Below are 23,116 nucleotides of genomic sequence, written 5' to 3' on the forward strand. Positions count from 1 at the left end.
TTTTATCTCAGTTTTTTAACACGTTGTCGGTCATTTTGTTCTTAATGATGTCACATCATTGTTTTTGGGAACCCCCCAGTCAAAAGCACCCAATTTTGCAGTTTCAATAAATGGAACTATTTATTCAGTTAATGTTTGCCACGTGGCAGTTTGTTAGTCTCAGGATCTTGCTGCTTCCTTTTGCAGATGATGTGGTTCTGTCAGCTTTATTGGCCTTCTGTAAAGATCTGGCACCTCTAATTCTGAGCCCATTGTTCATGGTTCTTCAGAAAAAGGTGGGGTGCCCATTTCAGACTGGAATTTTGTCCTGCTAGACCTCAGTGGAGTGTTCAATACTGTTGATCATAATATTCTAGAGCGACTAGAGCATGCTGTAGGTGTTACAGGTACTGTGCTGCAGTGGTTTGTATCATATCTCTCTGATAGACTCCAGTTTGTTCATGTAAATGGAGAGTCCTCTTCACACACTAAGATTAATTATGAAGTTCCACAGGGTTCTGTGCTAAGATCAATTCTGTTTACATTATACATGCCGCCTTTAGGCAGTATCATCAGAAGTGATTTGTGATCTGGTCCACCAGCACCAAAGAGTGAAGCTGTCTCCGCAGCAGTAATGTCCTGTTGTCATCTGCTCCTGTTCAGAGTGACTGCACCTGTAAGGCCGGTTACCAGGGCAGCGGGCAGGACTGTGAACCTGTGAACCAGTGTGTGACTGCAGACGGAGGCTGTCACTACTTTGTGAGTAGCAAAAACCAAGCAAATCCACTGAAAGCATCTTTTCTGCTAAAATTATTATGGGTCACACCAACAGCAACATAAAACAAAAGGTCTTTTGCTTTGATGTCATTTGCCTGCAGCGCTGTGATCACGGTGTCAAAGCCAGATTTTATTCCTTTACCTATATCTTCAGTTTGACCCTACCTGGTCAAACTGGTCTGTAGATTCACTCCTAGTAACTAAACCAACCAATCATTGTTCCTCAGAGCCAATCAGAGGCTCTGCAGAGCTTCACTGAATTCCTTTAATTTTTTCAAAGTAAAAGACGTCTTGTGTATGATGTCTGTCTTGTACTGATAAAAATGACCGAAGCTAGGCCCTCGGTGACCGTGTCCCTGTTTAACTGTTTGTGTGTGCAGGCCAGCTGTCTCCTGCTGTCCTCTCAGTGGACGTGTGTCTGCGATGAAGGATATGTTGGAAATGGACACGTGTGTTACGGTACAGTTGAACAGGTGAGTGGTGGCCAGGTTCAGTCGGCAGGATCGTGTCTTTGCTTCCAGCTGACTTTGTTTCCTGGTGATTTCAGGAGCTCAGTGTCCTGCCTGAGGCCTCAGACTTCTTCACATGGATGACTGTGAGTATGTCACGTTTTACAGATGCATTATGTGCAGATTGTCATCACTTTGATTATTATACAGTAAATGAAACGTGCAGTATATCACAAACTAACTCACACGTTTAGCACATGCTTCACATGCAGACTAGGCACCGTAATTATGCCACCCAATTAGAACCCAAAACCCAATTAGAGCACATAAATATGGGTACAGAAAAATTATACATTTATGAATACTGTTAGCAATGTTAGGCTCACACTGTGGGGGTTATCGGTTCGTGCCACCGTGCTTCATTTTTGATTAACCCTGCGGTTTACAAGACTGACTTCCCCTGTGGTCTTTCATGTATCAGCAGCTATGTTTTAATACCAACCTGAGCAAAGTTTGTGTTTGTGATCATACGCTCTGTTAGGATTCGGATCTGTCTCCGTCTCTGTCGGATCAGAACCTCACCCTCCTGGTTCCATCCTCAGCAGCCATCAGCAAAATGTCCTCAGAAGACAAAAACTTCTGGACGTTGAGGGGAAACCTGCCGAGTCTCATCAGGTTACAGCTCCGCAGGATTTAAAGTGACATCATTTTATTTTGGGGCTTTTATATGAATATATGTAACAGCTGTGCTGTGAACTGTCCCCTTCTGACAGAAATCACATGATCGCCGGTGACTACCCCTTATCTAGCCTCTGGAACATGTCGTCTGTGACGTCCCTTCTGGGAACAACACTTCGTGTTTCTACAAACGACGAGGTAACGCTTTCTGTGTGAGGATTTCTGCACACATCAGAGATAATTTTGATCTTTCATTGAGCCCATGCAGCTCAGGTGTTTCACATAAACTCCACACGGCCATCGCTGCTCGTCCTCGGGCTGATCTAACTGCCTTTTGGCTGGCTCTCATCTTTCTGATGTTCTGTCAAATGCTTATAAAGTTACAGGTTGTTAAAATATCCTTATTATCTGGTATCAGGCACATAAATGTATAATCTCTGTGAGCCAAAATATTGTTCTAAAAAAGCACTGCTGCCCTTCAGTATGCCTCCAGAAGCTGGCCAATCAGAATGAAATAGGCTATCTTAAAGGAACATAAGCTATAGCTTGTTGTTTCAAGCAAAGGATGAACTGAGGAGCTGAGCAGACGGCCAGTACAAAAAAATGTTTGGACTGAATCATGTGAGCATACTTGAGTGGAGTCCCAGAATAAAAATGTGGACTTTCGTCCACTTTCAGTATATGGCTGTAAACTTGGTGCTTTTCTCTAATTTTACTTAAAAAAATAAAATAAAGTGGTTGTGTTTGTGCAGATCACTTCTGTTGGTGGAGCTCTCATCGGCACTTCAAACGTTGCTGCTACAAATGGACTGATCCATTTCATCGATAAGGTAAAAAGAAAAAAGAAATACTACAAAAACAACACCCGGCAAGTTTTTTTGTACCTGTTACCGATTTCAGCCTTTTTTTTTTTTAAGGTTTTGGTTCCCGACAGAACACTGAGTGAAGGTCTGCTGGCCACGCTCGCTCTCAGGCCGGAGTTCTCACTCTTCAGATCGTATCTCATCGTACGACCTCTCAAACACGCTCACACCATGCTTAAATGTTCAATGTTTCCTTACATGTTGTGCTTTCTCTGGCTTTTTGTTTAGGATTATAACCTGACCAATGATATCGAACAGGCTGACGAATTCACCATCTTTGCTCCGACAGACGCCGCCGTCACTGAGTATCTGAAGAAAATGGCAGCCACTGCCCTGGTATACAATTTAGGCTTCAGTTTGTCTGCGTTTTCATTTGAAGCTGAATCAAAAAGTTTGTATTTGACCTGATTAGTCTTTTTACTCACTGCTGACATTGTTGAAATTTTTACACATTTTAAAATGGATTAAGTGGGCAACACTCAGTTCTGTTATTTCATTCGACATTTAAAGCAGATGGTAAATATAGAACTAAACTCTGTAATTAAAGACTTTGACCCTGTCCTTGGGTTTATTTATTTACTTCCTTCAAATTAGTCGTGCTTTTATTTTGTCACTGAACAGGACGTGAAGACGACTCGTTACCACGTGGTGGCATCGCAGCGCCTGTTAAAAACAGACCTTCAGCTCGGAGGTTACAAAGAGACGATGCTTGGGTTTTCCTTCCAGCTCGGCATTTTCCCACGAGACGGAAAGGTCTCATCATGAAATATTGATTCTGTCGCATCTGATCGCATGACTGTCTAAACAACACGATACAAACCACCTGACCTGTGTTTTCCTCATGCAGCTGTTTGTGAATGATGCTCCGATGAACTCCTCTGACATCCTGAGCGGTAAAGGAGTGATCCACGGTCTGTCAGCTGTTCTTCAGATCAACAGAAATCGCTGTGATGATCTCACGTACACAAAAGTCATGGTAAGGTCCTCAGCCACCAGTTATGTCCTGCAGATACTTCAGCGCCTCCAATTCAGTTCAATGAATGGAGAAACAATCGCATGATGAATATCAACGTTTTCTTTCTGCTCCAAAGGGGAACTGTGTCGACTGCTTATTCCACCAAAACAAGATCTGCCCCAATGACACCATCCCAGATGTAAGTTTTCTGACTTTTTCTGATCATCGTTAATCTTTCAAAGCTTAGACATGAACACTTTTTAACCACCAGGCTCTCTAAACAAACCTTTATACCAAACTAGAATCGGATAAATGCAGCTAATAAAAAAAATCTGTTTGTTTGCAGATGATTAGATTTTATGCTTAAGTAAGTTATGAAAGATGGAAAATTCTCCCCAAACTCAAAAGAATTACGTACAGTTTGTCCGACTTTACAAGACTAACAAGAAGTAGGAGAAGATATAGAGAGGACTTTATGGCATTCCACTAAAGTAATTTCATGACCTCCCAGTGATCACTGACCACTTTGCTGTATGTGCTCTTGTGCCAGTTACAGATTGGTATCATTTAGTTGTATTTCATATCGAATTTGACATCTTCAAAAATAAACCAGCGTTTATTCGATGGAGCGTAAAAATGTTTTTCTTTTGTAATTTAGGTGAACTGAAATGAAGAGTTTTATTTTCACTGCTCTATCGCTTCACGCGGATAACTGGTTATACTGTGTAGATATTTTCTTGAAACATGCGTTGTAGAAAATGCTGAAATTAATACTCAGCTCAGATGCACAGCCTGGTCCATGAGAAGCTAAAGTCAAAGTAAGAAGTTGGTGTTTTGCTCTGTGCAGAAATCGGTGAGGAGGACGAGAAAGTGCATGTTCACCCGCACGTTTGAGGGCGAGTGGCTGCCGAGAGTCGGCTGCAGAGCCACCTGCCTCCAGAAGAAGATCGTACGTCTCCTGCTCATTTCAGGGTAAGCATCCTCGGCAGCGTGGCACACTAGAACTCTTCTGTGCTTTCAGGAGCGGAGGTGCTGTGCGGGGTTTTTCGGGGAGCACTGCGAGGCATGCCCCGGTCCAAAGGGTCGGCCCTGCTTCGGTAATGGATTGTGTGTGGACGGGACGAACGGGACCGGAGTGTGTCGGTGTAACGAAGGCTTCAACGGGACCGCCTGTGAAACCTGCCAGAGCGGCAAATACGGAGTCCACTGTGACCAAGGTTCAGTACGTTTCATTAGTCAGCACATCATCTGTCATCTTCATCCTCATCTTCATCCTCACCTTCATCGTCACGTGTTGTCTGCTCAGAGTGCGAATGCAAGAACGGACAGTGTAACGAGGGACTGAAGGGCGATGGGTCCTGCGAATGTGACGTGGACTGGAGGGGAGTCCACTGTGACCAAAGTAAGGCTGAATGTAGAGAAAAGTGAACGCTGTGATTTAGAACAACAAAATCTCATTTATGAGATAATTTTTAGAAATACTGTTTTTGTCATTTGTGCTGAGCTGCATCCGTGTCGTTGCAGAGATCGAAGCCAAAGCTGACGAGCAGTGCGGCTCGGTGAGATGCCACGGCAGTGCAAAGTAAGTCTGCACAAGTTTAACTGTTACTCTGCGTGCAGGACGCTGGAGGATTTATGCTTCCTGTTAAAACTTTAATCTGGTTTTATAGCTGTGTGACCGGCTCGTCCGGCCCTCAGTGTATCTGTGCTGCCGGCTTCAAAGGAAACGGGACTTTCTGTCAAGGTAACGCATGTTATGAGCTCTGCAGGTCATTTACCTGCAGCTTTGGTCTGAGCTTGTTAAAGAGGATTCCTGTGAACCGCAAAGTTTGCTGAACACTTTGTGACTCATGCAGCCATAGATCCGTGCGTGGTGGATAACGGTGGCTGCAGTCTGTACGCTCTCTGTAAGAGGACTCGACCCGGCCGAAGAGACTGTGTCTGTAACGCCGGCTACGCGGGCGACGGACTTGTGTGTGTCGGTAAACTCACTTGCCACAACTGCTCACACCTGCTCACAGCTGCTCTGGCTTAGTTATAGTTGGTACAAGGAGTCAAAATGATTTTTAAAGAAGGAAAATTTTATTATTCTGAGTCAACATTAACTTGTTCAGATCACTTTATATTAAATTTTTTTAAAAAAGCAAAAATTAGCTAAGAGGAAATCACAATGAGGATTACAGGGGACATGAAAAAGTGCAAAATACAATCGTGAAAGTTAAAGCAAAAGTATTGACAATAAATCCAGTAATACTAGAAGGATGTGCTATACTTCGTAGTGTAATGGTCTGACTATGGTGGACAAAGTCTGCAGTAATGCAAAACATAAAAAGCATTTTGTGAAAGTTCAGCGAAATTAAAGCAAAAATACCAATGCAAAATATTCCAGATGTTAGTTCTTCCAGCATCACAGCAAAAAAGGATTCCAGACAATCAGAAAAGCCTCCAGAGCCAGCAAAATGACTGAAATTAAGTAGCTCTGTTGATTTGCGTGGTTTGTGGTATTGTTGTGCTGTGAGGAATTTAAAAGCTCTGGCTCAGCATCGATCCTTGGCAGCAGCTCAAGTTATCAGACACGCGATAAAAAGCTTGAACTCATCGTGAATCCGAGATAAACAGGTGGAGTTTTGTGTTTCTCCACAGAGATAAATCCCTGCCTGAAAGGAAACGGGGGTTGCCATGCCAATGCAGACTGCATTCACGTTGGACCGAACAAAGTAAAACTAGCTAACCTCTACAGTCTGACTTTAAGCACAGCTCTCTGCTGACGGTAGCGCTAAATGTGACTTTGTTTTCCTCGGCAGACTTCCTGTGTCTGCAGGGAATTTTACACCGGTGACGGGAAGAACTGCAACATCATCGACTTGTGCCGAAAGGTGAGTTTGTCTTCACTCTGGCTGGTTTCAAGCTGTGGGAAAGATGAGTGATTCAGAATCAGATGATTACATCATTCAGCTAATAATCACACATACAGCCCATAGTAGCACCAAATCACAGCAGCACTCATCTTGGTGCACTTTCCCTGTAAGAAAACACCAACATATGCAAGACTGTGAGGCAAGAGTTACACCCATAAGTCCTATTGTGAAGGAGGAAGCTTGTTAGGCTGCTCTATTCAGTGTTCCCAGGACAATAATAATGTCCTTGCCTCCTTTAGCACAGGAACTGTGGTAGTCGTGTTTTCAGTCAGTGCTCTGGCTCTGGTAAGGCTCACCTGGCTGAGCTGGTGACCCAGGTATGCTGCAGAAGAGCAGCATACAGCCACCTGTCTGCTGTCCTGTCAAGACAGCAAAAACAACCCTGAAAGCTGTCTGAGGCTGATGTGCTGAGGTTGAGCGTTGCACATACAGTTCTAGGTTTTCATGCTGCTCCTGTCTCTGTCAAAGGTTTCTTACTTTTATGCTGTAAAGACCACATCAATTCAAGCTGTTACCCTCTGATGTGTTGATGCTGATGTTCCAGAACAATGGCGGCTGTCATCGGAATGCCCGGTGCAACATGACAGGTCCAGGCACTCAAAGCTGCACCTGCAGGCAAAATTTCATCGGCGACGGTGTGACCTGCAAAGGCACTGTGACGCGGGTGAGCAGCTGCAATACAATGAAAGCGGCGCCACAGGGCTTTGCACTAACTGTTGTCTCGTTACAGGAAATAGAGAGCCATCGACACACGGACTTTTACTTTGGTCTGATGGTGAGTAGTGCTCCCCTCTGTCGCTCCCTGCTGGTGGAATTGCATTAACAGAACTCTGTTTTCAGATAATGGAGATTTCCCTGAATGGGCGAGGGCCATTCACTGTCTTCATTCCAGACCCCGAGGCCTTCAGGACAAACACTTCACGCGAGGTCAGACCTTTGGTTACTGCTGGACAAACATCAGCGTGTCTTTGAAGACACACTCTAATTACATCAGAGTCTGGTCAGCTCAGGATGAATCAGAAATTAACAAGTTTGTATTTTTATCTTTTAGATGAGACGGAAGAGAGAGCGGTACGCTAATGTCCTGCGCAGCCACATCGTCATGTGTCACACTCTCCTGGCTGCTGACCTGAGCCAACCACGAAACCTGACATCGCTGTCTGGACTCGTGCTGACCACCAGCATCACCCAGGTCAGCCCTCAGCTGGTTTAATAGATTTATGTCTATATTTATGAATCCTGCCAATAAACAAAGGCCGAATCGATGCTTTATTATAAACGAGCATTCTTCAGTTTTATTTCTGTTATTGGGACACTTTGTGTTTGGCTTTTTTTTTTCAGGGCAGTGTCTTCATCAACCAGGCAAATGTGACAAAGAGCGATGACCTCAGTGTGAATGGAATCATCCATGAAATCGACAGGATTCTGTATCCTCCAGATGTGGACAAAGACAGTTTTATGCTCGCCCCTGTAAGTATCCATCAGGTCATTTTGGAATAACGAATCAGGGAAGCTGATGCTGAATGGATGGACTGGTTAGAGCTTTATTACCATATAAAACAATGACCATTGTTACTGAATTATAAAATGATCACTGAATGCTTTACTGTTACAGTGACATGTTAATTGATAATGTTTACCAGCTGTCTATTATTTCATGTTTATGAACATGACCTGTTTAATTACTGTTTAAATAACATGTAAAATGCTAAATATATTCTAAAATCTATTTATTGGTATAATATCATTTTTTTTCTAGCTCATTGAAACTGTGAGCAGCTGTCTGACTGTAGACTTTCTGGATGTAATGTTTCATGCACACCTTCATTCTGATGGTTTCCTGCAGGATGACTCTCAGCTGAACCTGACCGATGTGGCTGCACGTCACGGTTATCGAACCTTCTACAAACTGCTACAGGTAACACGCTACAACTTCCCCTTCTTCCTTCTCACTGACAACAAGAGCTGCTTATAGAGAATTAGCTGGTTGTGTGTGTTTTTACTCTAATATTGTATTGTAATATTGCACTTTAAGGTGACTGTTGTTCTGAAGTGGTGCACCAATAACATATATTACAGCCAAAGTGCTTAAACCAATATATCAATGTTAACAGAGCAAAAGAAGTGTGTCACTGTTGTTCACTTAGTCCGATCATTGCTCAAACATGTGGAGCACAACAATACTATAACTTCTACCAGCAAAGCTCATGTTAAAATGAGATACTACACAACAACAAGCAGCATTAACACAACATTTAGACAAGCTGCACAATGACATCACTTCCTCTGGGTTTTATAACAAACGAACACCTAGACTACAACATCAGGACACACATGCAAACTCCCTCACACACATATAATAATAATAATAATAATAATAATAATAATAATAATAATGCATTTTATTTGAGGGCGCCTTTCAGAAACCCAAGGTCACCTTACAAAGAACAAAATTAATAAAAGGAACACTAGTCATAAAATAAGTTAAAATTAAAAACAGAGCTTGACAACAGATAAAATCAGCATTAAAGCGAATAAGCCAGTTTAAACAGATGTGTTTTGAGCTGTGTCTTAAATACGGAGAGGGAGTCAATATTTCTTAGTGCAGGAGGAAGAGAGTTCCAGAGCCGGGGAGCAGAGCGACTGAAAGCTCTGCTCCCCATAGTGATAAGGTGTGAGGACAGAATAGCAGATGATGATCTGAGAAGGCGGGAAACAGTGGTGATATGGAGCAGGTCACACAAATATGAAGGAGCAGATTTATGGATACACTTGTATGTAAGAAGTAAGATTTTAAAATTTATCCTGGCTTCTACGGGCAACCAGTGAAGCTGCTGAAGAACTGGGGTAATAGGAGCTCTTAACGGAGTGCAAGTTATGACCCGAGCTGCAGAATTTTGAAGAAGTTGGAGTTTATGAAGGGACCTTTTAGGGAGACCAAATAGGAGGGAATTGCAGTAATCAATACGGGACGTAATAAGACTATGGACAAGGATGGCAGCAGCATGGGGAGTAAGGAAGGGACAGAGTCGGTTAATATTACGTAAATGGAAGTAAGCAGACCGGGTTATGTAATTAATGTGAGACTGGAATGAAAGAGTATTATTAAGTATGACACCCAAACTCTTAGCCTGAGGGGAGGGAAGGGTAGGAGAATTTTCCGTGTTAATGGAAAAACTGTGGGATTTGGTTAAGATAGATGGTGTACCAACAAGTAAAACTTCAGTTTTATTACTGTTAAGTTTGAGAAAATTGGAGGAGAACCAGGATCTAATCTCAATAAGACAGTTTGAGAGGGAGGTAGGTGGGAGGGATGAATTGGGTTTAGAAGAAAGGTAGAGCTGGGTGTCATCGGCATAACAGTGAAAATTTATATTATATTTTCGGAATATATAACCAAGAGGGAGCATGTAAATAATGAATAAAAGAGGCCCTAATACTGAACCCTGGGACACACCAGCAGAAACAGGATAGAGAGTTGAAGAATGGGATTTAAATTGAATAAACTGAGTGCAGTCTGAGAGATAGGAGGTAAACCAGGCAAGGGGGGTGTGACTAATACCAATGGATGCTAACCGTTCAGGAGAGTATTGTGAGAAATGGTATCAAATGCCGCACTAAGATCAAGAAGGATGAGGATGGATAGGAGACCAGAATCAGCTGCCATCAGAAGGTCATTGGTAATCCTTAACAGAGCAGTTTCTGTGCTATGATTGGGGCGGAAACCAGATTGCAATTGTTCATAGAGATTATGGTCATTGAGATGTAAATGAAGCTGGGCAGCGACAACTTTTTCAAGAATTTTTGAAATAAAGGGGAGATTTGATATAGGGCGAAGATTATCAAAGTTAGTGGGGTCTGTACCAGGCTTTTTGAGAATTGGGATAACAGAAGCCTTTTTCAGTGCTTCAGGAACAATCCCAGTGTTCAGGGAGGAATGAATAATATTGGTTATGAGAGGTGCTAACGAGGGAAGACAGGCTTTAACTAACACAGTAGGGAGAGGGTCAAGTTGACAGGTGGATGACTTAGATTTTTTAATGAGATTAGATACATCAGTTATGGGGGGAAGAGTAAAGCTTGAAAACAACTGACAGGAAGACAGTTGGGGAACCAGGAAGTCTACTTCAGAGTCAGGAGCTCCTAAAGAGTTAAGTTGACGGTGAATGTCTGAGATTTTACAAGTGAAAAAAGAGATAAGAGAGTTGCAAAAATCAACAGAATACATGTGGGAGGGGAATGTGTCTGGAGCAGGGTTTTAATAGTTTTGCAATTTTCATTAGTTTTTATTTTTATTTAGTTTTGACTTCAGATTTTCAATTTTATATCAGTTTTAATTAGTTTTTACCAATTGTTTGCTAGTTTAGTTTAGTTTTTATTTTTTTGAAAATCCTTAGTTTCAGTTTAGTTTTGATTAGTTTCAGTTATAGTTTTAGTTGTGTTTGCAATAATTAAGTGTAACAAAATCCCAGTTTCATCATATCAGTCATTCTCTTCTGCTTATCCTTGGGTATGTTGCTATTCCAGCTACCATACCCTGCACCCCGGACAGGTCGCCTGTCTGTCGCAGGGCTAACACGCAGAGACAGACAACTCACATTCCCACCTATGGGTTCTTTAAATAAATAAATAAATAAATAAAGGCAGATGAACAACCATTGATACCAGGCAACTATAAAATGTATATCTTGGCCCCAATGAGACTATTAACTCTTGCAGCACCGGGTGTTTGTAATTTTGGTTCAAGTGAATTGATAAACCTTTTGAAGGTAATTGACTCACACAGTTATGTAGATATCCCCGTCCTGTTGTCTCGGGATGCATCACGCTGCCTTGCCTGGGGTTAGCTTCTGTTTTCTGGGGATGAGGGTTGAGTGTGCTCCCTTACCTTCTCAAGGTAAGCTAGGTTAGCCTTCTTGTGTGAGCTTTTCAAATGCACTTTAAGGTTTGTGGGATTTTTTTCCCTCATAATTTGTCTCTTTCCACTACAAGACACTTGCTTTATCCAAAACACAGTCATATTCAAAGTAATCCCAAATTGGACTCTGGCTCCCGACTTTTCCTGACATGATTCTGCGCGTGGATGGAGCAGCAACACAGACGACTCGACTAACGTACTTGCCACCTGCTGGCATAATTAGACAGCAAGAAAAAAATCTGTAAACTAAACTTCATTTTCACCCTTGACTATTGTATGACACGCACACATCAATGAAAACTAAACACATTTTTGCTATAAATTCAGTTAATTTTAGTTAGTTTTGTGAACACTCATTCCAGTTTTAGTTAGTTTTCCTTTTTTTGTTTTTATTTTTATTTCCGTTAACGAAAATGTTTTTTCACTTCTAGTTTTCGTTATTTCGTTAGTTTTCGTTAACGATAATAACCTTGGTCTGGAGGTTTTGTAATTTTACTGAACAATGAATAGAGGGACCTGGAGTTACCTTCATTAGAACTAATTAAACCAGAGTAGTAAGCAGATTTGGCTGAGGCAATGCAGTCCTTATAGAACAAAACATGATCATTGTGCATTTCTTTATGTACAGTAAGTCCGGTTTTCTTGAATAGATGTTCGAGTTGGCATCCTTTAGCTTTAAGGTGATGCAGGTCGGAGATAAACCATGGAGCTGAATGGGAAAATGAGACAGTTCGATATTTAAGGGGAGCAAATATGTTAAGAAGGTTATGAAGGTTGACATTGTAATGACAAACGAGTTCATGAGGGGTTGAGGAGCTGTGGATAGATGGAAGGTCATGGACGGGAGATGAAAAAACAGCTGGGTTAATATTACTAATTTTTCTAAAAGTGATATTACGAGAGATACAGGTTTTGTAAGCGGTTATGTTTGCATCAAAAGAAATAAACATATGATCAGACTGGGGAAACAATGTGGCTTTACAATGGGTGGGGGTAATGCCAGAACAACAGACCATATCCAGGATATGACCTTTAGAGTGGGTAGGAAATTTTATGTACTGTAGAAGCCCAAAACTTTCCAGGCAGGAGGTAAAATCTCTGGAAAGAGGGATTTTATCATTGTCCATATGAATATTGAAGTCACCAGCAATGATCAGATTTGGAGAAAGTACAGAGAAATGAGTGAGAAGAGCAGAAAATTCATTTAAAAACTCCTTCTTTGGCTTAGGTGGCCGATAAACAGTACATATGATGGTGGGGGTAGATCCAGGGAGCTGTAGTGCAATGTATTCAAATGAATGGGAGGGAGGGGCAGAGACGAAGTACTTTCCAGTGCTTCCGGTGAATTATCGCGAGACCTCCGCCCCTCCCCGAGATGCGAGGTTGACAGGTGTAAACAAACTCAGATGGAGTGGAGTCATTGAGAGAAACAAAGTCATTGGGCTGTTGCCATGTTTCAGTCAAACAAAGAAAGTCCAACTTACGATCACAGAGGAAATCATGTACGAGATGTCCCTTACCAGTGAGAGAGCGGATGTTTAATAGACCAAACTTGATGCTGGCGTTACCATTCCTGACAGTAGGCTTAGTTGATTTAGCCAGGTGGGCCAGCACACTGTGGTCAACAGCCCGGTCAGTCTTGCAGGGAAGACGACAAGTTTTTGACCAGATGGAAAATATTGAGTTAGTGTCACTGATGTTGAACTTCCGCCGAAGCCCTCGGTGGATATACCTGCGGCGGGGCTGTAAGGTGATGTCCGGGTAGAAGCATAGAGCCACAGGTGAAGAGACAGCCAGGCAAAAACGGAGCCGCAAAAGATCCGTAGCAGAGTACTGGAGAAGAGCTGTCGGCAGGTGATGAATGATGGATAAAAAAATCCCAGGTGAGCACGAGCCACACCAACACCCTGTGGATCCGCATCTTAATCAGGGCCGAGCACTGAACACAAACGGAGGGACCGAACAACCAGCTGACAGCTGCAGCGCAAGCCCGCAAATATTGCGAAAACAAGTCAAAACACGGTTGCGCCTTAGATACTTGATTCAAATTGTCATCAGCAACTGAAAAAAAATTATAATAGTAATAATAATAACCGGTGAGCAGCGGCAGCCAAGTGCGCCAGCGTTCACTCGACCGGAAGCCACCAGTATACTCACACATAGATGGATGGAGTGGACTGTGGAGTGAACTAGCAGAAGAGCTGGTGTCCTGTTAGCCAGTTTTATTCGCATGAAATCTCGTGTTTTTCAGGACACAGGTGTAATGGACCTGGTGAATGATATCATGTACCAGCCGGTGACAATCTTCCTGCCGTCAGACGGTGTCATGGCATCTCTGCCGCAGGAACAGAAGGACTTCCTGTTCCACCAACACAATCGACCCCAGCTGATGGAGTACCTGAAATACCACATCCTGCACAGCCAGAAGGTAAAAGTTCTTTAAAGGGTACTTTTAGAGAAGCGTTAGACACTTTACAGCATGGCAGCTGGAAGAACAGCTCTGAAAGATTTGATAAATGGGATCAAATGTGAGGGTGCCTCAGGCAGGTTATCGCAGAACAAACATGGTGCTGTGGAGGTAAAAACGCTGAAGCAGGTCAGGTGGTTTCTCAGGTTTAGTTTAAAATGCCTTTAATCTCAGGTTTACGCTGAAGGACTGATCTTCCTGGACTCGGCTCGGAGTTTGCAGGGTTCGCCGCTCTCCTTCTCCTGTGGTGGGACAGACAACATTGTGAGTACTACAGTAAGAGAAATCTACAGCAAAGACAAACAAGACAAACATGGACTCCAAATAACCAACTGTCCTTTGAACAGGGAGAAATCTTCATCAACAACAGGAAGTGTCGGATTGTTCAGAGACACCTCATCTTTAAAGCAGGCATTGCCTACGGGATTGACTGCTTGCTAACTCCTCCCAGCCTCGGAGGACGCTGTGATGAACAAAGAACCTTTGACCTTCCGGTGAATCCTCACTTTACTGTCTGAGATGCATCTGAATGCTACCTGGAACAACCAGACATACTGATTCTGACTGTGTAAACTGTTAATGCTGATGGTGTTGGAGCACGGGTTGTTTGTAACTCGTAGGCTTGAGTGTACTCACACAGTGAAAGTAACGGTGAGAGCCTGGCCTAACCTATAGTCTTAAAGGTCTGCTGTGTTCATGTTTTAGTTTCTGGTTATTTTTCCTGTAGGGGTGAAACAGTCTGAAAAATGATTTAGAGCACCGAGAGCCTGGCAGTGGAGTGTGACACAACTCCACACTAGTGTGGGTTTAAAAAAGCTAGATGGTCTTAAAATCAGTCAAACATTTCACACAGCAGCACAAATAAAAGATTTTTGCAGGTGAGCTGATGGTTCATTTGATCTTTTCTTTTCTTCTTCTGTGGTAGACAAGCTGTGGAGGATGCAGCTTTTCTGCCACTCGCTGTCCTGCGGGAGGCATTCGTAAGGTCTGAGTCCCATCTTTAACAAACTCACTGCCTCTGTCAGGCTGAGCCTCGAAGGAAACGTCTCTGTTTTTTGTTCAGGAGGTTCAGAAGTGTGATCTGCCCACCTTTTCCTTTGCTAAGAACACCGGCTGTCGCCCCATCTGCACCTTTAACATGTGGGAGCCAAAGTGTTGTCGTGGTTACTACGGACGAGACTGTCTGGGTGAGATCACAACGTCATCCTCATATTAAAACCATTTCTTCAGTCTTTCTTAAATTTGTGAAACTTTTTTTTAGGGGAAATTGAACAGTTTTTGTTGTGTGACAGAATATTCAGCTTTTTATATCGTTAATTAAAAGCAAAGAATAAATATTCTGATTGGCTGGGGTTAGAGTTAGGGTTGGTGCTGAGGTTATCACTGATAATGATTTGAGGGTTTGTCCCAGTGAGAGGTAGGGTACACCTGGATAGGTCACCAGTGCTTCAGTGAGCATTTCAAAATGCAAATGATCTCAGTGACATCATATAAATGAGCAGGTTACGTCACTGATTGATTTGATTGATTCAGCTACTGATGGACTGCCTTCTCTGCTCTCTGTGCAGAGTGTCCTGGGGGGGTCAGATCTCCCTGCAATAACCGTGGGAAATGTGATGACGGTCACCTTGGTAACGGTACCTGTACCTGCGACACGGGTTTCAGAGGCACGTCCTGTGAGCTGTGCAGTGATGGATTCTATGGACCCACCTGTAAAGGTGAGTAATAGACGGGGTTTTCTCTGCGGTGTCAGATTGTAACACTCTTACTATCCTGACTTGCTTGTTTTTCAGCCTGTAACTGCTCAGAGCATGGGTCATGTGACGATGGGTGGAAAGGTACGGGTTTGTGTTTCTGTGAGGCCGGATGGACCGGAGACCGCTGTGACGTTCAGCAGAGTGAGTTCATTTCCATCGTTGGCTTAGACTGAATTAGATAAAACCGATCCGTCCTAAAGACACTCGCCAGCTCTCAGCGCAGTTCAGACCAAACCCGAGAATGAAAATACTCAGGTATGAAAAGTAGATGTTTGTGCACTTTAATCACACTCATGTTTCTGTGTCTCCTCCAGCTGAGATCTTTCAGTGTTCTCCAGCCTGCTCTCCAAAAGCCGTCTGTAAGGCAAACAACACCTGTGAGTGCCGGCCTTTTCATGATGGTGACGGATTCACTTGCACAGGTAACGGTGGACCAGCATGAGGTGCCATCTCACTTTTAACCTCTTTCAATCTCATTTAACCCGAACTCTTTCATGGCATGCAATTTTAATTTATCTGTGCTATTTGGCTTCATAGTGTTCAATAGAACACTATAAAGTCACAGTTGAGTAATGATGTGCAAAACTCTTTATTTGATGTCTGAACATAGCAGAATTTTTCCCGAGTACAAAAAGAAAATGAGAAACAACAATTGTGCTCCTTTGAGCAATATGGCTCATTTAAAAGCCATTTGAAAGAGCAAAATTTAGAATTGTGATCTAGATAACCCAAAATGTGATGTCCCCATATGTGGATGCCAGGTCCTTGGAGGTTAAATGATGGTAGCTGAGTGTGTACATCTTTCCCTGCAGTGGTGGACATCTGTCAGATCTGGAATGGAGGCTGTGCTAAGGGGGCCAAGTGCTCACAGAATGGAGGTAAGGTGAGCTGCACCTGTCCCAAAGGTCACACTGGAGACGGGTTCACCTGTCAGCCCATCGACCCCTGTGCATTAGGAGACAATGGTGGCTGCCATGAACACGCTGTATGCACCATGACGGCTCCGGTAAGGATGACATGGGACTTGTTTTCTAAGGTTACACCATCAGGTCCTCCTTACCTGTAAAGTGTGTGTGTGTGTGTGTGTGTGTGTGTGTGTGCGCGTGCACAGGGGAGGAGGAAGTGCATGTGTAAGAACAACTACATCGGAGACGGAGTGACCTGTGAGGTCAAACAGCTGCCTATCAGCCGCTGTCTGCAAAACAACGGCCAGTGTCATCGCGACGCCAAATGCACCGACCTTCACTTTGAAGGTACACGTGAACGTCATTCAAGTGGAAGCTCATTGGACGATGAAGTATTGAGCAGGAGTGATTCTTGCGGGGTGAATACATATTGTTATTGTGAGCGAGGTCGTGACGTTTGCTTACAGCAGCCGATTTAACCCTCGGAGCTCGAACCCTGACTTTTTTTGAAGTGGAGCAGAAAGTTTGTGTCTGTTGTGATGTGTTTATAAAGATGAATATTTTCCTGCTGATCGTCATATCTTTCAATTCAAATTTCTCTGAGCCTCATTTGCGTCAGCAGCAGCTACACACCAGGGGGTGTTGCTGCACAGAGTAGCGGGTATTTCCTAAAACATACATGGAGTGTTTAAGAAATTTACTGTTGTTTCAAATGAATCATCAATGAATGAATAACTCTCAGAATATCTCTAATTATACTTGAATCATAACTTTTTGTACCTTCATGGAAAAAGAAGACATGTATGAATTCATTAATCTGTGTTCCTTTTTCTTCCCTGTAGGTGGAGCTCAGTGTTCCCTTCACTGATAACCTTGACATGCTGAACTTCTCCCTCACTATTTTTCGTACATTCTGATATTTATGTGTTGTGCAGATTCGATGCTCGGTGTGTTCCACTATCGTTCCAAGAAAGGTCAGTACAAACTGAACTACACGGCGGCTGAGCAGGCCTGCGCTGCAGAGGGAGGCCGCCTGGCCACGTACACTCAACTGGCCTACGCTCAGCAGGTCAGTGAACACATCACAGTAGCTCCCGGACAATTGACGTCAGCCCCTGGCACTCCTGCTGAAACTTGTCGGCTGTGTGTGGCTCTGCAGGGCGGGCTGAACATGTGTGCTGCTGGCTGGTTGGACCAGGCCCGGGTGGCGTACCCCACCACCTACTCCAACCCAAAGTGTGGCTTCGGACACGTGGGCATCGTGGACTACGGCACCCGCAAAAACCTGAGCGAGACCTGGGACACCTTCTGTTACAGGATGCAAGGTGAGGGAGGAAGATGATGACACGTCTGGCTTCATGTGAACACGAGTGAAAGTAAATCTGTTTGTCAGATCTCTATAATGCAGACAGTGTGTTTATTAAGATATGAGCAGGTGAGGTGCACTTTATTTAAAGTTTGTAAATACTTAGTAAAATTTGGCTGTGAGGGAAAAGGCACATTTGTTCCTTCACAGTAGCTGGAAGTCTGCACAGACTAGGTTTGTTAGTTGAAGCGTGCTCAGTGCCATGGTTACGTGCAGATGATCGGCCCGTGTGTCTTTGTCTCAGAGGTGAAGTGCGAGTGCAAACGAGGTTACACTGGGGACGGTTTCAGCTGTACTGGAAATCTGCTGCAGGTCCTGAGATCCACGCCGAGCTTCTCAAACTTCCTCACCGTGAGTGACGTCAGATCGCTCAGATGCCACTGATCATTGCCTGCAAGTGTAAAATCCTATCCCTCCTTCTGCAGCAAATCCTGAACTGCTCCCAGGCTTCCGAGTCGGGGAAGCAGCTCGTGCAGCGTCTCAGTAACCTGACTGTCCAGTCCACTCTGTTCGTACCTGACAACAGCGGCCTGCCCGGCAACCAGGTGAGCCATTCACCAGGGCCCTTTAATTTTGTCACACATACAGTTACATCGGTGTGCTCACCTGTGCGTTCCTCCAGACTCTGTCTCTGCGTGACATCGAGTTCCACCTGTCGGAGGGTCAGGCTTTCCCTCTGAGCCAGCTGAAGAACGGCAGCCGGATCAGAACTCGAGTCGGCAGACTGACCGTCCTCGGAGTCGCCGACCAGCTTGACCCGTCGGCTCTGGTCAGAACCATGCTCATGCAACCGTCATGCACCGCTACACTAACACGCCTCTCTCCTCCTGCTCACTGCGTCAATCTGAATCAGAGAAGACCAAAAGTCTTCTGCAGCACAGTGATCTGACCTAAACGTGCTCAGAGTGCCCCCCTCATGTTTATGGGCTACCTTTGCTAAAGTGCTGCCTTTCCACCTCATTTATGTGTCTGAGAGAGCAAACAGAACTGTCCTGTCTCTGTGCGTATGTGTCTGAGTGTGTGTGTGTCTCTGAGTGTGTGTTTGTGTGTTGTTTCTGTTGTTTGTATGAAGTTCTAATCTGGTTTCGTTCTCTCAGTCGTTTCGTTACATCAACGACCGCTTCGTCAGCGACTCTGACATTATGGCTGCCAACGGGATCATCCACGTAATTCAGGGACCCCTAAAGGCTCCGGCCCCTCACCCACAGGTGAGTCCGACTTGCCTCCATAATCAGAATGCACACTCCTTATCTGACCCCCTGAATTCTCTGATTGGCTCTGCAGATGCATGTGGCGCACAAAGCTGGGATGGGCATCGGCGTGGTGCTGCTGATCGCGTTGGTGGGCGGAGCCATCTTTGTGGGATACCGCTTCTACCGTAACAACACCAAACCCTTCCAGTTCCACTACTTCAAGGTCAGACTGGAACTTTGCACTGAGGCTAAGGTTCCAGGAGGAGTGCTGTCAGTGTGACGCACCTCATCATGACATTTTTATGTGACGCAGCTTCACTATCGATCTTCACTCGTGTAACTCGAGTTACTCCTGTGGTTGCTCTGATAGGAGGATGATGGGGAGGAAGAAGCTCCGCCCACAAACAGCAGTCGCAACATCTGTAACCCGGTGTATGAAGCGGCGCCAGCGGCTGGCGAGTCCGGTGCGTCGGCGGTCACGGTGAGTCATCGGCGAACGTTTGTGCAGCTCAGAATGAAAGCTGTGACCAACGACCAGACTGCAGTCTGCTCTCAGTTTACAGCACGCTCTGTTTCATTCAAACCTTTCAGGCTCTCACTCTGACGACTGAGAGAAGGATTTTATTCGCTTTAATGAGCAGTCAGGTGATTACACTGTGTTTGCAGGTGGACGACAAACACGAGGTGGAGAACGCAGGAAGTTACGACCTGCTGCAGATCAGCTGAGAGGAAAGTGGAACCTTGGCTGATGTCTTTACCCCTCGGTGGACTGGGACGTCTGTGGCCAGCTGGGTCGCCGACACTGCCGGTGCAGACAAGTCCCGTTTCAGGCTTCTCTCTGTGAACTGAAGGACTGCTTCGCCCAAAACTTAAAGTTCGCCTAGCAGAGTTGGAAACAACACAGCAATGCTTTTCATTTTCTCTGCAGTCTCTCATTTATGAAATGATTCCTGTATAAAAAATATTTTACTGCAGATATGTTTAAATTAACAGATATAAATGAAAAACTGCAAATAAAGCAGAGCTGAATGGGAATGCTGTCGTTTCATGACCTCCATCTGCCTGTCAGAGAGTCGTCCTCATGACTAAATACACTGAATGTGGATACTTTGATGTAGTGATGTCACTACACGCACAAACACAAGTGCAATAGGCAGAAATGTAAAATATGAGAATCTGTGATGAATGGATTAATTTCCTTGAGTTTTTCTGTGATTGTCTCAGAAACACTAGGCTGGGTTTGCTGTTCAGGTAAAACAACCAGGTGTGAACCGGCTTCACTGACACAGCCAGGAAGGAACTCATAGTGGGACTGAACATATATATATATATATATGTGTGTGTATATATATATATATATGTGTGTGTATATATATATATACACACATATATATATATATATATATATATATATATATATATACACACATATATATATATATATATGTGTGTGTATATATATATATATATATATATATATATATATATATATATATATATATATATATATATATATATATATATATATATATATATATATATATATATACACACATATATATATATATATATATATATATATACACATATATATATATATATATATATATATATATACACACATATATATATATATATATATATATATATATATATATATATATATATATATATATATATATATACATTATTAAACACATTCAGAAGGCTGTGCTTTCAAAACATACAAACGTGAGTGCTACAAAACTAATCTGTGTGAATAAAAAAAATGACCTCAATAAACAGAGAGCTGATCATAGTGTACTTATGTAGTGAAAAACAATTACATTTATATAAAAGTGATCTATGGTCAGTTTCATGCGACATACTGTGAGATTTACATGAAAAGTAAATACAGGAACTTTTCAGTTGTATTTATTACTGATATAATACAGAGGAACCCCAACAATCACATAACCCCCATGAGCAAGTACTTTGGCGACAACTCCCAATTAACAGGAAGAAACATCCAGCAGATCCAGGCTCAGTGAGGGGCGGCCATCTGAGACACTGGTAAGAGAAAGAAGACAGGACAAAGACATGCTGTGGAAGAGAGCCAGAGATGAACAATAACTAATGATTAAATGCAGAGAAGTGAGTGAAGAAGAAACACTGCATCATGGGAATCCTCCAGCAGCCTACACCTATTGCACCATAACTAAGGGAGGATTGAGGGTCACCTGGTCCAGCCCTAACTATATGCTTTAGCAAAAACGAAAGTTTGAAGCCTAATCTTAAAAGTATAGATAGTGTCTGTCTCCCAAATCCAAACTGGAAGCTATTTCCACAGAAGAGGGGCCTGAAAGTTGAAGGCTCTGCCTCCAATACTTTTAAATACTCTAAGAACTACAATTAAGCCTGCAGACTGAGAGCAAAGTGCTCTAATTGGGTGCTACGGTACTATCAGGTCATTAAGATAAGATGGGGCCTGATTATTCAAGACCTTGTGAGGAGAAGGATTTGAAATTGTGGATTTAACAGGGAGCCAAGAGAAGAGAAGCCAGTATAGGAGAATCTCTCTCTACTCCTGTGTAATCCATAACTGTAAATTTAAATATTATAGAAGTTTTTCAGGAAACACTTAAATGTTCCGTTTTTATGCCACATTTCAGAACTGGAGTGTGATTAAAGTTGTGGGTGGGCTCTTTCACATTTTGCCTAGTTTTAGTTTAATATTATATTAGGCGTAATGCTGAGGCTGTCATTTTTAGAATCTACATGGATGTTAAAATCACCCACAATAATTATTTTATCTGAGCTGAGCACTAAATCAGATAAAGTCTGAGAAACTGTCACAGTAACTGGTTGAGGGTGAAGTCCAATAAGTCCATGACAACATAATTCTGTACATGACAGCAAACACAGGTAAAAAACAAGAGGACGATGCAATGAAGTCTGAGGCTATAAATCATTGAGGATCATTAGAGAGACAAAGGAAATAAAACTAAATGCAAGACACAAGGAGCCTACCAAAATAAAACAGTAAGTAATATAATGAAGACTGAAGATGAAGACACAGAAACACAAGGGAGGCACAATAAACAGAAACTAAAGGAATTGAATATGAACAAAACTATAACCACAAAAAGAACTAGATGTGCAATAAAAACATGAGAATATAAACATAAAAAAAGGAAATACAGTTATGATATTTTTGCTGGTTTCTAGTTTGCTTTTAGTTGGTCTGGGAGCAGACGCAAGCTCTAAGGGGCAACTCTAGATAGTCACGTTTGGGAGGTTTTAATAAATTTGGCCAGATTTCTAGAAATATTGATTTCAGTGACACAACATAATCATTACTGCTGACGTGAACTATATTTTTTACTGAATTCACGTTTACCCTTAGTCAGCAGTTTGAAATTTCTCACAGCTCCCTGCTGGGGCCCCTGGATTGACTATGGTTGCTGGTGTCTCTAGCGTCACATGTTTCAGACTCAACTGAGTCAACTTCAGCTTTGGTTTTCATTACATATATTTTATTAATAACTAAACTTCATTTCCATCCATTTAATATAATAGCTAGTCTGTGAGCTAACAGGAAAGGGAAATGGATTTGAAAATGAGTGGAACTGCCATGTTAAATAAATCTTTATTTCTCTTTTTAAATTTAATTTTTTTTTAAAAACTGTTTGCTAATTTGGGATTTAAAAATTGTTTTTTGAAATTAGATTTTTATTGACAGTTTAATAATATTTTGTGAAATCCAACAAGGATTTGAAGTATTTATTAATGGATTAATATTTCATTTAAAATTTTTTGATTCATAAGTAGTGTTTTAATTTTAAACTAAATTGCTAAATAATAAATTACTGTATTAAATAAATACAATAATTAAAAATGAATTTGTAAATG

The 23,116-nt window shown here is 42.7% G+C and overlaps 1 protein-coding gene across 1 annotated transcript in view; it reads left to right on the forward strand.

Annotated features, from left to right (window-relative positions):
• Positions 1 to 20,260, forward strand: part of stab2 (stabilin 2) — a 31,987-nt gene extending 11,727 nt beyond the window's left edge. The window contains exons 26-69 of the mRNA XM_087830382.1: positions 643 to 738; positions 1,137 to 1,229; positions 1,304 to 1,351; positions 1,747 to 1,880; positions 1,979 to 2,081; positions 2,636 to 2,713; positions 2,801 to 2,890; positions 2,975 to 3,082; positions 3,368 to 3,499; positions 3,594 to 3,722; positions 3,838 to 3,900; positions 4,549 to 4,650; positions 4,723 to 4,918; positions 5,008 to 5,103; positions 5,226 to 5,283; positions 5,372 to 5,445; positions 5,558 to 5,683; positions 6,345 to 6,418; positions 6,506 to 6,577; positions 7,164 to 7,283; positions 7,350 to 7,394; positions 7,460 to 7,546; positions 7,671 to 7,811; positions 7,961 to 8,089; positions 8,466 to 8,537; positions 13,789 to 13,965; positions 14,179 to 14,268; positions 14,352 to 14,498; positions 14,930 to 14,989; positions 15,068 to 15,191; positions 15,573 to 15,722; positions 15,798 to 15,902; positions 16,076 to 16,183; positions 16,574 to 16,767; positions 16,873 to 17,014; positions 17,602 to 17,735; positions 17,826 to 17,991; positions 18,277 to 18,383; positions 18,458 to 18,577; positions 18,655 to 18,801; positions 19,130 to 19,240; positions 19,317 to 19,448; positions 19,596 to 19,706; positions 19,892 to 20,260. Of these exons, the coding sequence (XP_087686508.1) occupies positions 643 to 738; positions 1,137 to 1,229; positions 1,304 to 1,351; positions 1,747 to 1,880; positions 1,979 to 2,081; positions 2,636 to 2,713; positions 2,801 to 2,890; positions 2,975 to 3,082; positions 3,368 to 3,499; positions 3,594 to 3,722; positions 3,838 to 3,900; positions 4,549 to 4,650; positions 4,723 to 4,918; positions 5,008 to 5,103; positions 5,226 to 5,283; positions 5,372 to 5,445; positions 5,558 to 5,683; positions 6,345 to 6,418; positions 6,506 to 6,577; positions 7,164 to 7,283; positions 7,350 to 7,394; positions 7,460 to 7,546; positions 7,671 to 7,811; positions 7,961 to 8,089; positions 8,466 to 8,537; positions 13,789 to 13,965; positions 14,179 to 14,268; positions 14,352 to 14,498; positions 14,930 to 14,989; positions 15,068 to 15,191; positions 15,573 to 15,722; positions 15,798 to 15,902; positions 16,076 to 16,183; positions 16,574 to 16,767; positions 16,873 to 17,014; positions 17,602 to 17,735; positions 17,826 to 17,991; positions 18,277 to 18,383; positions 18,458 to 18,577; positions 18,655 to 18,801; positions 19,130 to 19,240; positions 19,317 to 19,448; positions 19,596 to 19,706; positions 19,892 to 19,951 (4,851 nt within the window). The 3' untranslated portion in view covers positions 19,952 to 20,260. The remainder of the gene's footprint in view (positions 1 to 642; positions 739 to 1,136; positions 1,230 to 1,303; positions 1,352 to 1,746; positions 1,881 to 1,978; positions 2,082 to 2,635; positions 2,714 to 2,800; positions 2,891 to 2,974; positions 3,083 to 3,367; positions 3,500 to 3,593; positions 3,723 to 3,837; positions 3,901 to 4,548; positions 4,651 to 4,722; positions 4,919 to 5,007; positions 5,104 to 5,225; positions 5,284 to 5,371; positions 5,446 to 5,557; positions 5,684 to 6,344; positions 6,419 to 6,505; positions 6,578 to 7,163; positions 7,284 to 7,349; positions 7,395 to 7,459; positions 7,547 to 7,670; positions 7,812 to 7,960; positions 8,090 to 8,465; positions 8,538 to 13,788; positions 13,966 to 14,178; positions 14,269 to 14,351; positions 14,499 to 14,929; positions 14,990 to 15,067; positions 15,192 to 15,572; positions 15,723 to 15,797; positions 15,903 to 16,075; positions 16,184 to 16,573; positions 16,768 to 16,872; positions 17,015 to 17,601; positions 17,736 to 17,825; positions 17,992 to 18,276; positions 18,384 to 18,457; positions 18,578 to 18,654; positions 18,802 to 19,129; positions 19,241 to 19,316; positions 19,449 to 19,595; positions 19,707 to 19,891) is intronic.
• The last annotated feature ends 2,856 nt before the right edge of the window (positions 20,261 to 23,116 follow it).

The sequence above is a fragment of the Neolamprologus brichardi genome, chromosome 17 (assembly GCF_056152115.1).
Source record: "Neolamprologus brichardi isolate AB-2024 chromosome 17, ASM5615211v1, whole genome shotgun sequence".
In the NCBI taxonomy this organism is placed as follows: Eukaryota; Metazoa; Chordata; class Actinopteri; order Cichliformes; family Cichlidae; genus Neolamprologus; species Neolamprologus brichardi.